General features: G+C 56.3%; 3 protein-coding genes across 3 annotated transcripts in view; 1 reads left to right on the top strand and 2 right to left on the bottom strand.

The window, feature by feature from the left end:
* ETH_00004555 (G-patch domain-containing protein, putative) overlaps nucleotides 1-139 on the bottom strand; it is a gene marked incomplete at both ends in the record, with an annotated part of 1,046 nt that extends 907 nt beyond the window's left edge. The window contains one exon of the mRNA XM_013372302.1: nucleotides 33-139. Within this exon, the coding sequence (XP_013227756.1) occupies nucleotides 33-139 (107 nt within the window). The remainder of the gene's footprint in view (nucleotides 1-32) is intronic.
* Nucleotides 140-840: 701 nt separating this feature from the next.
* ETH_00004560 (uncharacterized protein) lies at nucleotides 841-8,532 on the top strand (the record flags this gene model as incomplete). The annotated part of the gene is made up of 10 exons (XM_013372303.1): nucleotides 841-1,813; nucleotides 2,003-2,157; nucleotides 2,342-2,453; nucleotides 2,611-2,723; nucleotides 2,868-3,524; nucleotides 3,742-3,967; nucleotides 4,535-4,614; nucleotides 5,333-6,583; nucleotides 6,914-7,019; nucleotides 8,228-8,532. The coding sequence occupies 10 exons, from the start codon at nucleotides 841-843 to the stop codon at nucleotides 8,530-8,532; spliced, it is 3,978 nt and encodes a 1,325-aa protein (XP_013227757.1).
* Nucleotides 8,533-9,711: 1,179 nt separating this feature from the next.
* On the bottom strand, nucleotides 9,712-11,178 carry ETH_00004565 (uncharacterized protein; the record flags this gene model as incomplete). The annotated part of the gene is made up of 1 exon (XM_013372304.1): nucleotides 9,712-11,178. One exon carries the CDS (start codon nucleotides 11,176-11,178, stop codon nucleotides 9,712-9,714), a length of 1,467 nt encoding a protein of 488 aa, XP_013227758.1.
* Between the last annotated feature and the right edge of the window lie 1,048 nt (nucleotides 11,179-12,226).

Genomic DNA, 12,226 nt, shown 5'->3' on the forward strand with positions numbered 1-12,226 from the left:
GCTGCTGCTGCTGCTGCTGCTGTTGCACTCACTCAGTCCACCCGAACTTCTTGAGCACAGCAGCAGCAAAGGGCGAGTGGAAGGGCTTAGAGCGGCAGCCGTCCGTCTTCAGCAGACGAGCAGCAAACGCCTTTGACATCCTCGAGTGTTTAGGGTTTAGGCTTTAGGGATTATGGTTTAGGGTTTAGGGTTTAGGGTTTAGGGTTCAGGGTTTGGGGCGCCGCGCCCACGGGCTGCAGTATGAATGGCGCCTTGAGTCTTCTATGCCTCCAGAAAAGCTAAGGAAGCTTAAGAGCACTGCAGCAGCAGCAACAGCAGCAGCAGCCGCAGCAGCAGCAGCAGCAGCAGCAGCAAGGGGCCCCACAGCGGGGCCCTGCCAGGTCTCCGCCGCCTTCCACAAGAAGGCAGGGACCGCAGCAGCAGCAGATAAACCCTAAACGCCAAAAAGCCAAGGAGAAATGGCAACAAGCAGCAGCAGCAGCTGCTGCTGCTGCTGCTGCAGCAGAGACATGGGTCTTCTTAGCTGGCTGCATGCGCGAGCTGCTTCTGCAGCAACAGCTGCAGCAGCAGCACTGGCTGCTGCTGCAGCAGCTGCTGCACACTTCTCGTTGACTTTATGCTGTGTGTTTGCTGTTTCTTACACGTCGCCCTGCCGCTGCTGCTGCTGTTGCTGCTGCTGCAGCTGCTGCAGCAAACAGGGCCCTGCGTGTCTCTGTCTCCCTCGTCTCGCCCTGTCTCTTCTTCTCTCCGGGGGGCCCCTGTACCCAACTGTACCCTAAAAGCCCGGGGGGCCCTCTGTGCTGCTTTGGGGGCCCCCGGGGGCCCCTCTTTTGGCCTGCAATGACTGCGCCGACGGGGGCCCCCGGGGCCCCCCAGGGGCCCCCTGCGCCGCATGAGGGGCCCCCCTCGGCTGATCCTGCTGCTGCTGCTGCTGTTCCTGCTGCTTCCCCTGCTGCAGCTGCGGCTTCTGGAGACGCGGCCGGCGGTGCTACTCCTGTTGCTGCAGCACCCGCTGCTGCAGCACCCGCTGCTGCGGCTCCTGCTGCTGCGGCTCCTGCGGCTGCGGCTCCTGCTGCTGCGGCTCCCGTCGCTGCTGCTGCTCCTGCTGCTCATGTTGGAGCTGCTGCAGATCGGCCCCCCGAGGCTTTTCCTGCTGCTGCGGCGGGGGCCCCTCTAGGGGGGCCCCCTGCTGCCCTTTGTCCGCTGCCTGCAGCAGCAGCAGCACCGGCAGCAGCACCAGCAGCAACAGCAGCAGCAGGCTCTTTGGGGGCCGCCTGGGGATCTGGGGGGCCCCCATACTCAGAGGCTCTGGGGGCCCCAGGACCCTCTAACTCTGTCTATACCCCTGTGGGGCCCCCCGCGGGGCCCCCACACTTCTCACACCCTCTGGGGACCCCCCTAGGGGCCCCAATGGGGGCCCCCATGGGGGCCCCTATGGGTGGGGCCCCCCTAGGGGCCCCCATGGGGGCCCCTTATATGGTTTCTTCTTATGTGCCCTATGGGTACAGCTGGGGGGCCCCCGGGGGGCCCCCAGGGGCCCCCTATTGGCAGCACTATGCAGCAGCAGCAGTGCCGTTCCCAGCAGCATATGCTGGCCCGGTGGCGCCCTTCCCGCTGCAGCAGCAGCAGCTGCAGCAGCAGCAGCAGCAGCAGCAGCAGCAACGGCAGCAGCAGTCGCTGCAGCAGCTGACTGTCCATGGGGACTTCACGCCCACAGCAGCAACAGGAGCAGCTTCAGCAGCAGCAGCAGCTGCTGCTGCTGCTAGGGAAGAGAAGCTGGCCAACGCCGTCCGCTTCCTCTCGCACCCCGCCAGTAAACCCTAAACCCTAAACCCTAATTGCAAACCCCACTCTCGAGCATAAACCCTAGCCCTTATTCGCTAGCCCCAGTGGCAGCAAAGGCCTTTTGACTGCAGGAGTTTAGTGTGCAAGTTTGCAGGCCGTAGAATTTAGGGTTTGGGGCTTAGGGTTTAGGGTTTAGGGTTTAGGGTTTGGGGTGCAGTTTCCGGCGCGGCTACTGGAGTCAAGCGAGACTTTTTGCAGCGCAAAGGACTCACAGAAAAAGAAATAGACGAGGCCTTCTCCAGCGTGCAGCAGCAGCAGCAACAGCAGCAGCAGCAGCAGCAGCAGCAGCCAGAGGTGCAGCCAGGGAGCTCTGTGAGTCGTCTGCGGGAGGGAGGGCTGGGGCAGCAGCAGCAGCAGCAGCGGCAGCAGGAGCAGCAGCAGCAGTAACAGCAGCGAGGCATCACAGCCTGCACTAAGTCACCTGCTGCAGCAGAGAGTCCAGCCCTCCAAGATTACTCACGTATAACTGCTGCTGCTGCTGCTGCTGCTGCTGCAGGTACCTTGGCACGTTCCTGCTGCTGCTGCTGCTGCTGCTTTGACCCGCGCGGGGACCCTCGCGGTGTCTCCTGAGCAGCACCGCAGCAGCGCCTCTGGCGTTATTAGTGAGAGTGAGGGTTTAGGGTTTAGGGTTTAGGGTTTAGGGTTTAGGTTTTTGGGGTGTGGACGGTGGAGGCTGCTGCGAAGAGACGCCGAAGGGTTCTATGCTGCTCTCGCCGCCACTTGCTGCTGCTGCTGCTGTTGATGCTGCTGCTGCTGCTGCTGCAGGAAGCCCCAACACGGTGTGGCAAATGCTGCGGCGGCTGCTGCTTGCTGCTGCAAGGCTGCTGCTGCCTTCAGCGGTCTTCCTTGCTGCAGTAGCTGCTGCTGTGCTTCTCTGGGTAAGCCGCAGCAGCTGCTGCTGCTGCTGCGGCTTTTGCTGCAGCTGCTGCTGCTGCCTGACTGTTCAGTCCAACTGCTTCTGTCTGTCCTTTGAAAGGCATAGTGTTGCAGTTTCGCTTCTTCTGCTGCTGCTGCTGCTGCAGGATCACTTCCGGTGCCGCAGAAGAAACCGCAGCAGCAGCAACAGAGAAGCCGCTGCTGCTGCTGCAGAAGAAGGCACTCTGAAGGCCGCCGCTTCTGCAGAGCAGCAAGGACAGTTGCTGCAGCAGCAGCAAGACCTCACGTTGCAGCTGCAGCAGCAGACAGAGGCCATCCGCTCCCTCTCAGACACGCTGAACTCCCTGCTGCTGCGGCAGCAGCAGCAGCAGCAAGAGCCTCTGCAGCAGCTCATGCTTCGCGATAGGTTGGCTGTGGTGCAACCGCGGCTGATAGAGGCCCCTGTTGACGCCCCACAGCAGCAGCAGCAGCAGCAGCAGCAGCAGCAAACTGCTGCTGCTGCTTTGCCTGTTGAGGAGCCTGCCGTGGCAGCCGCAGCAGCAGCAGCAGCAGCAAAATCGGCACCAGACGCAGCAGCACCAGACTCTGCAGCAGCAGCAGCAGCAGGCGAGCTGCATGATGCAGATGCAGCGCATGCGTCTTCGGCAGCAGCAACAGCTGCCGCATTGCAAGCAGCAGCAGACTCAGCAGCAGCAGCAGCAGCAGCAGAGAAAGCTGAGCTGCAGCAAGCTGTTGCTGAATTTGCTGCTGCTTGCACTGAACGTTTGGGCGCTGGTGCCCGGAAGCCGCTGGGAACTTTGTTAGTAAGCTGCTGCTGCTGCTGCTGCTTTGCTCCTGCAGCACTGCTGTTGCTGCGGCGCTGCTGCTGCTGCGCTGCTGCTGCTGCGCTGCTGCTGCTGCTCCGTTTGCAGCTGCAGCAGTCGCGGTCGCAAAGTGCAGCTTGATGGCTGCAGGTGCTGTAGTGGCCAAGGGCCTTACGCTTCCTCTCTGCTGCTGCTGCTGCTGCTGCTGCTGCTGCAGCTGATGCTGAGAAATCTGCGCTCAGCAACAACGACGGAGGACCGCGTGCGGTACGGCCGCGTAAACCCCACAGCCCCTCGCTTTAAGGGTGAGACACGATCCCAACACGATCCCACACGATCCCACGCGATCCCACACGATCCCAACACGATCCCACACGATCCTACGCGACCCCAACACGATCCCACACGATCCCAACACGATCCCAACACGATCCCAGAGGAAAGTAGGCCCTTCTTTTGTCTTGTGGGGTTTATTTTCTTTCATCTTAATTTAACTTCATTTAATTAATTTGTCTGTTTCTCTATTTATTAAGTCTACTTACTATTTATTTAATTTATTTGGTTTATTTAATTTAATCATTTAAATCTTCTAAATGTTTAACTCTTTAATTTGACTTCTTTGCTTACTTAGTTTCTTTATTCAGTTTATGCAGTATTTTATTCTTCAATATTTTATTCTTTTAGTTTATTCATTTAATTAATTTCTTCAGCATTTTATTCTTTTATTTAATTCATTTAATTTGTCTATTAAATCATCTAATTCTTTTATTATTTTACTTAATTGGTTTCTTAAATTGCTTAATTCCTTTATTTTATTTACTCAATAGTTTCTTTAATGTATAATTGTTTAATTAATTTAATTAGTTTCTTTATCATTGAATTATTTTAATTTAATTTGTTTAATTGTTTTCTTTATTGTTTAATCATTCAATTCAATTATTTTTATTTTATCTTATTCTATTTTATTTTATTTTTATTTTATTTTCATTTTATTTTATTTTTATTTTCAGAAAGATTCGCCGACGTCAAGGCCGAGGCTTTTCTTCTGCTGTCTCGCCTCGGATTCCGCGAGGACCCTGGACTCCTCTACGTAAACTCTAAACCCTAAACCCTAACCTCTAAACCCTAAACCCTAAACCCTAAACCCTCTTCTGGGCCAGAGCCGTGGGCCCTCGCCCGGCGGCCAAAGCCAGCGGCCCGCGCTGTTCGAATTTTAAATTAATTACTTTATTATTTTTCATTTCTGTATTTTATTATTTTATTTATTTATTATTTATTCATTTTATTTATTTAATTATTTAATTATTTATTTTCTTATTTTGTTTTAAGTGCAATTGTTTTCTGCAAATGTGGGCCCGCTGGGCGCAGCAGATCTTTTTGAAAGAAGTTAAAATAAGTAAATTCTGTGATTAAATAAATGCATGCAAAGAATGTTTGCAAGAAAGTAAAATAAATAAGGTTTTCTCATTAAGTGCATGCATGCAAAAAGGCGTTTGGGGGGCTGCGGTGTACGTACAGCGCAGCGCTTGCTGCATGCAGGTGCATGCGTTTGCCTTTGGGGCTTTTTGCTTCATTTTTTCTCATTTTCCTTCTTTTCTTCTTTTTCTCTTTTTCTTTTCCTTTTTTCCTTTTTTGCCATTTCCATTTGCAAATGCATGCAGAAATTGGGTGTCTGTACACCTCGTTGGCGCATGCAGCTGAGTTGCAGAATTGAATTCCTTTTTTCTTTGGGGCTTTTTCTGCGTCTCTTTTTGCTTCCGGGGCCCCACAAAGCTGCTGCTGCTGCTGCATGCGTTTGAGGTGTACAGACATTCCAGGGGAACCTTGCCAAGGTGGTTGAGTGCTGCAAGCTGCTGGAGGCAGCATTTGCTGCTGCTGCTGCCGCTGCACCTCCTGCTGCACCTGCTGCCGCGGCTCCTGCTGCTGCTGCAGCTGCTTCAGAAAACAAAGATGCTCAGGGGGGCCCCCAAGGGGGCCCCCAAGAGACTCCCCTTGCTGCCAGCGGTGCTGCTGCCAGCAGCAGCACATGGCCGTCGCAGCTGCAGGAGCAGCAAAACCCTGCAGCAGCAGCAGCAACAGCAACAGAAACAGCTGCTGCTAGTAAAGCTGCAGAATCTATAGCTCAACAAACCTCGCCTAAAACACTTGCTGATCCCTCAGCTGAACAGAAGCTGAAGAAGCAAGAGCAGCAACAGCAGCAATTGCAGCAGCAGCACCAGCAGCACCAAGGACAGCAGCAGCAGCAGCAAGGGAATGAAGCTAGCAGCGCCACAAAGGCTGCGGCCTTAACTGAGGACGAGATGATCGAAGCAGCAGCAGCAGCAACAAAGGCAGCAGCAGCAGCAGCTGCTGCTGCTGCTGCTGCTGAGCCCGTTGCTGTCCCGCTATTCGCAACACCCAGTGACCCGGCTTCTGATGGGGACTCCACACACACTGCAGCAGCAGCAGCAGCAGCTGCTGCTGCTGCTACTGCTGAAGAAGAAGAACCTCATGAGACCCAAGATGCTGCCGATCGCAGCAGCGACGCCGATGAAGGGAACGGAGGCAGCAGCAGCGCTGCAGCACCAAGCAGCAGCAGCAGCAACAGCCGCAGCAGCTCCTGCGGAAGCAGCAGCATTGCAAACGGTCGCAGCAGCAGTAAGGGCGACTGCAGCAGCAGCAACAGCAGCAACAGCAGCACCAACTATGGAGGTGTAAGAAGAAGCTCCTGCTGCGATGTCCAAAGAAAGGAGGCCCCCTGGATCCCCGTGGCTCCTAGGCGCAGCAGCTTCATTCCCGGTGCTGCTGCTGCTGCTAGCAGCAGCAGCAGCAGCAGCAGCAGCCCACTGGTCGCCCTGCGACCTCCGTCGCCTGCCGCATACCTGCAGCAGCAGCAGCAGCAGCAGCAGCAGCAGGCGCGAACATCACCAGCAGAGGTGCCCGAGTCGCATTGTCTGTACAGCTGCAGCAGCAGCAGCAGCAGCAGCAGCCTCCAGCAGCACAGGGGGGCCCCCTCTGTGCCCCCCGAAATATCCCAGGGGCCCTTTAGGGCCTCCTGGGGCCCCTCAAGGGCCCTGCAAGTATTGCCTTAGTTTAGAAGCAACAGAACTGCAGCAGGAAATCAAGCGTCACACCAAGTTGCTGCTGCTGTTGCTGCTGCAGTTGTTGCTGCTGCAGTTGTTGCTGCTGCTGTCGCTGCTACTGCTGTTGCTGCTGCTGCTGCGCGATTTGGAAACGTACGAAGAGGGTAGCGTAGCGAGAGGGGGCCAAGTACAGAGACAAAACAAAAAGGATTAAAAAGAAATAAGGGAAAAATTGCAAATTGAGGAGTTGAAAAATTAGAAAAAAAAAAGAAAGAAAAAGGGAAGGCCTAGGGCCTGCGGTCTCGGGTCTGCCATTTGGCTCTGCAGGTCGTGCTGCTGCCGCTGCTGCTGCTGAAGTTTGTTTCTGGCTGCAGCAGCAACTGCTGCTGCAGGACGCAGCAGCAGCTGCAGGAGTCTCCTGGGAACGACTCTTGTGTGCACTTGCTGCTACTGCTGCTGCTGCTGCAGCAGACCGGCCTTTGGAAGCAAGAAGAAAAGGGAACTAGAATGGGACAAAAAAGGAAAAAGGAAAAAAGAAAGTATTTTAGAATCTGGAAGGAGGTTAGATAGCTCCAAAGGCAGCAGCAGAGGAAAAGAAATAAATGGAAAAGATAAAAGGAAGAGAAGAAGCAGCAGCGGCTTTCGTTTGCTGCTGCTGCTGCTGCAGCGCGTGCAGCTAGTGGAAGTCGCCTTGAAGCAGAAAGAGGGTTCTTCTCGCTGCAGCAGCAGCAGCAGCAGCAGCTTCAGCAGCAAATAGGAATCTTCACGGCAGCAGCAGGGCACGCTGCTGCTGCTGCGGCGGCAGCAGCAGCAAATAGGAGTCTCATCTTGGCAGCAGCAGGCGACTGCTTGCTGCAGTTGCAGCAGCAGCACCAGCCAATATAATTTTCCTTCTGCCAGCAGCAGCAACAGCGGCAGCAGCAGCAGCAGCAGCAGCAGCACCAGAATTATCCGCCGTAGTCTAGGTGGTTAGGATACGCGGCTCTCACCCGCGCGACCCGGGTTCAAGTCCCGGCGGCGGAAGTTTTGCTGCTGCTGCCGCTGCTGCTGCTGCCGCTGCTGCTGCTGTTGCCGTTGCAGCTTCCGATACCGCTGTCGCTGCTGCTGCCGCTGCTGCTGCTCCACCTGTTGCTGCTGCTGTTGCTGCTCCTGTTGCGGCTGCTGCAGGAACTACTGCTATAGTTGTTGCTACTGCATCTGCTGTTGCTGCTGTATGCTGCACCTGCTGTTGCTGCTGCTGTTGCTGTTCCTCCTGCTGCTGCTGCAGGAGTACGGAGTGACTTTGTGAAGGGCAGTTTTGCACAGGGGCCCCCAGGATCCCTGGGGTCCCCTGGGGGCCCCTGGGGGCCCCTCCTGAGGGGCCCCCAAATGGCGAGGCTGCTGTAGACAGCGCAGCCGGCGCTGTTGTTCCTTCTGTCTCATTTTGCCTCTTTTTTGTTTCTTTTTGCTTCTTTTTTGTTTCTTTTATCTGTTTTTGTGTCTCTCTTTTCTTTTTTGTCTTTTTTGTTTCTTTTTGTCTCTTTTTTGTTTCTTTTTTGGTCTTCTTATGCCCTTTTTGGCCTCTCTTGTGGCTGATACTTGTGCTGAAAAGCTGCTGCAGCAAACTTTGGGCGAAAAGGCGCTGCACGGAAATTCGGGCAGCGCAGCAGCAGGCAGCTCCGCCCCCGCTGTGGCAGCAGCTGCAGCAGCAGCTGCAGCAGCAGCTGCAGCAGCAGCTGAAGCAACAGCTGAAGCAGCAGCTGAAGCAGCAGCTGCAGCAGCAGCTGAAGCAACAGCTGAAGCAGCAGCTGCAGCAGCAGCTGCAGCAGCAGCTGAAGCAACAACTGAAGCAGCAGCTGCAGCAGCAGCTGGAGCAGCAGCTGAAGCAACAGCTACAGCAGCAGCTGCAGCAGCAACTGCAGCAGCAGCTGCAGCAGCATCAACTTTTTATCTTTATTGGAATTTAAACTCTTTTCTTTTTCTTTTTAATGTGCTCTTTCCATCAGTTGCTGAGCCACAAAAGAATTAATTTAAAAAGACTTTCGCATGCAAAAAAATTAAAAAAGTCTTCAGGATTTATTGGGGCTTTACTCATGCATTTTGATGGTTTATAAAATCCAGTTAGGGTTTACAAAACTTCTCTAGGGTTTACACAAAACCCTAGGGTTTATATAATCGCCTTAGGGAGGAGTCTGAGGGTTTAGCAAATAGTCTGAGGGTTTAGCAAATAGCCTGAGGGTTTAGCAAATAGCCTGAGGGTTTAGCAAACAGTCTGAGGGTTTAGCAAATAGTCTGAGGGTTTAGCAAATAGCCTGAGGGTTTAGAAAATAGTCTGAGGGTTTAGAAAAGATCTAATTGGGGACTTGAGAAGAATGAAACGTGGAAAATTGAAAAATTGCGAGTTGGTGGGGCAGCAGAGGCAAAAATAAAAAGTTGGAAATAAATTAAATAAATTGAAATTAAATATTTAAATTGATTTTTTAATTGGTGCTCAGCTGCGCCTACTCAAAGCCTTGTGCAGCAAATTGAAAAGCCCCAAAAGGCGCTGCATGCAAAAGCTCGAAAAATAGAAAAAAATGATCAAAAAACCAAACAAGTGTTTCATTTTAAAACAAATGAAACAAAAGAACGGCAAGCTAATTTATACAAATTTGAGGCCATATGAGCATATAAACACTTCAATAGGCATTTCCTGGCGGGCTTCGCCGCTGCAGGGAAGACCTCCACAGCAACAAACCCAGCCCTTCTGCAGCAGCAGCAGCAGCAGCTGGTGCCGCTGCTGCAGCAGCTGCAGCAGCAGCGCCTGCGAGCGCCTTTGCGTAACTCGGGGCAATGTACACTTGCAACTTTGCACTTTGTAGACTTTGCATTAAATGCATTCAATGCAAAAAATGCCCCCCACTTCCAAGAACTAAGCTGCAAAGGCGACAGAAAGAAAGACATGTATAAAGGAGGTCGACTGCAGGGGCGCAGCTGTGGGGGCGCGCTTGCATGCACGCACGCATGCGCGCATGCCTGCATGCATGCGCGCACGCATGCATGGCTGCATGCAGGGGGGTGTACGTACACCGGAGGCGCATGCGTCGCGGGGGCGTCCGGCCTTGAGCTGGCGCGACTTTTTGTTTCGATCTTTCCGCAAAGGAGGCCTAGCGGTGCCAGACAGCGCCGAGGGCCTCGAGGGAGTCTTTGCTGCCGGAGAGCAGCAGAAACTCCGCAAAAGCAGCAAAAGCTTCGGCCACAAAAACGCGGTTGCTGCTGAGAGCCACAGTGGCGCGGACGCCGTGGCTGGGCTTGGGGTACATGGTGAAGGAGAGGGTGAGGGGCTGCGCGGCGTTGACGGCCGCGGCGTTTTCCCAGGCCCAGCCGCCGCCGCGGGGGCGGCGCCGCTGCTGCTGCTGCTGCTGCTGCTGCTGCTGCTGCTGCAGCAGCAGGGCGAGCCTGCGGGCGCGGGCCGCGGGCGTGGGCTGGCGAAACAAGTCCCGCAGCAGCTGCTCCGCCTCAGCCCGAGGCAGGTCCAGCAGGGCCCCCAGAGAGAACACCTGGCGCATGCGGACGAGGCGCTTGGCGAGGAGCTTGCGGGCCCTGGAGGCCCCCGCGAGGAGGCCCGGGGAGGCCCGCAGGGCCTCGAGCACGGAGTCCACGAAGAGGTCCACTGGACCAATGGTCTTGACCAGGCGCTCGACCGCCGTGTGCAGCAGCAGCTGCTTGACGGAGGCGAAGGGGCCGGGGCCGGTGTTCTGCAGCTGTACGTACACCGGGCCGCCCGCGGCGCCGGGATCGGGATCGGGATCGGGATCGCTGCTCCACCGGCCCTCCGCCGTCAGCCGCGACCCCACCACTTCGTAAGCAGCAAAACAGTCCAGGAACAGCAGCACAGCAGCAGCATTGCCCTGCACCAGGAAGTCTGCTGCGCCCACGCGGATGGGGGCCCTGAAGCCGTTCACCAGCGACAGCGAAACCCCCGGCGAAACCCTCATTTTCCGGGACTTGAGGTCGAAGCGCGGGTACCCGAAACCCTTAATTGGCGAGTGTTTTGCCTCCGGGGTTATCCCCCTTTCCTTCAAAACCCTGCACTCTCCCCGCGCCTTTTGCTGCGCCTTCCGCACCAGCGCAGCGAACCACTCCGCGCCTCCCAGCTTCTTGAACACGCTCTTCAGCGAGGGGCCCTTCGGGGGCCCCCCGGCCGCGGGGGGGCCCCCGGGGGGGCCCCCGCCGGGGCCCCCGGGGGCGGGCCCGGCGGGGGGGCCCCGCGCGGCGGGGGCCCTCGGGGGGGGGGGGGGGGGGCCCTCCTCCCCAGACCCTCTTTCGCCCGCCTTCCACGAACCCTCCTCCACTGGAAACCCCGGGGCCCCACGGAGGCCCTCAAGGGGCCCCCCCTCCGAGGGGTCCTCCCAAACGGCGGCTCCTGCTGCTGCTGCTGCTTCCTCCTTTTCCGCTTCCAGCTGCTCTGCTGCTGCTAGGGCCTCCAGCAGCGCCGGGGAACTTACCTCCAGGCCCTGCTCCTGCAGCTCCCCCGGAAGATCCCCCAGGGGGTCTTCTTCGTCTTGCTGCGCTGCTGCGCAGCAGCAGCAGCAGCACAGCAGCACCAGCAGCGGGGCCCTCAGCAGCGCCATTCTGCTGCTGCGGCCCTGCTGCGCTGCTGCGGCCGCACTGCTAAGGCCTTCCTGCGGGCCTGCTAAGGCGCTGCTAAGGCGCTCCCGCAGCAAGCCTGCAGCGGGTCCGCTTCTGCGGCAGCAGGTCGGCTGCTGCTGCTGCGCCAGCAGCAGATGCGCTGTTCGGCTGCAGAGGATCCACCGCTGGAGTGGCAGATCTGCTGCTGCTGCCGCGGCGGCTGCTGCGGCTTGCTGCAGTTGGCAGCAGCGAGGCGCTGCGTCGGCGGCGGCGCAGCAGGCCCGGGCGAAGCAGGCAGGCGCCAGGCGAATAAACAAGCGACCTTTGCAATAAATTAAAAATAAAAATATGAAATTATGAAAATTAAATGAAGTGAATGCGGAAAACCCCCTTCAGAAGCGCCCGGAAGAGCCGCCGCTGCCACACGGCTGCTGCCAGGGGGGGCCCGAGGCACACGCGCCTCAGGAGGCTCCGGCTAGCCGTGCACACCTAAACGGCTCCCTTTACCTTTCTTTTATTTCTTTTGAACTTTTTAACATTTAAAATAAACATTTAAATTCATTTTTTCTGCATTTCAAGCCTTGCCGCCTCCCCCCACGCAATCTGCACACCCCGGCCGCGCCCACGCGCCCCAGGCCGACCCCAGCCGCCCAGCTGCGCCAGCAGCAGCAGCAGCAAATTGAAAACGCGAAAATGAATTTATCTAAATAAAATATTCTTCAAAAATTTAAAGAACTGCAGCAGCAGACAACTGAAGTGTAGAAATAGGCGTCCTTCCTGCTCCTGCGTCGATAGCTCAGTTGGGAGAGCGTTAGACTGAAGATCTAAAGGTCCCTGGTTCGATCCCGGGTCGACGCGCTCGCCCGCCCCTTTTGCAGCTGCTGCTGCAGCAGCAGCAGCAGCTGCCACAGCAGCAGCAGCACCAGATGCCGCTGCTGCTCCGAAATAGCGGTCCAGTGGACCCACGCGTTGATAGCTCAGTTGGGAGAGCGTTAGACTGAAGATCTAAAGGTCCCTGGTTCGATCCCGGGTCGACGCGCTTCGTCGAGT

Source organism: Eimeria tenella, genomic scaffold (assembly GCF_000499545.2).
Source record: "Eimeria tenella Houghton genomic scaffold, Eth_scaff1, whole genome shotgun sequence".
NCBI lineage: Eukaryota > Apicomplexa > Conoidasida > Eucoccidiorida > Eimeriidae > Eimeria > Eimeria tenella.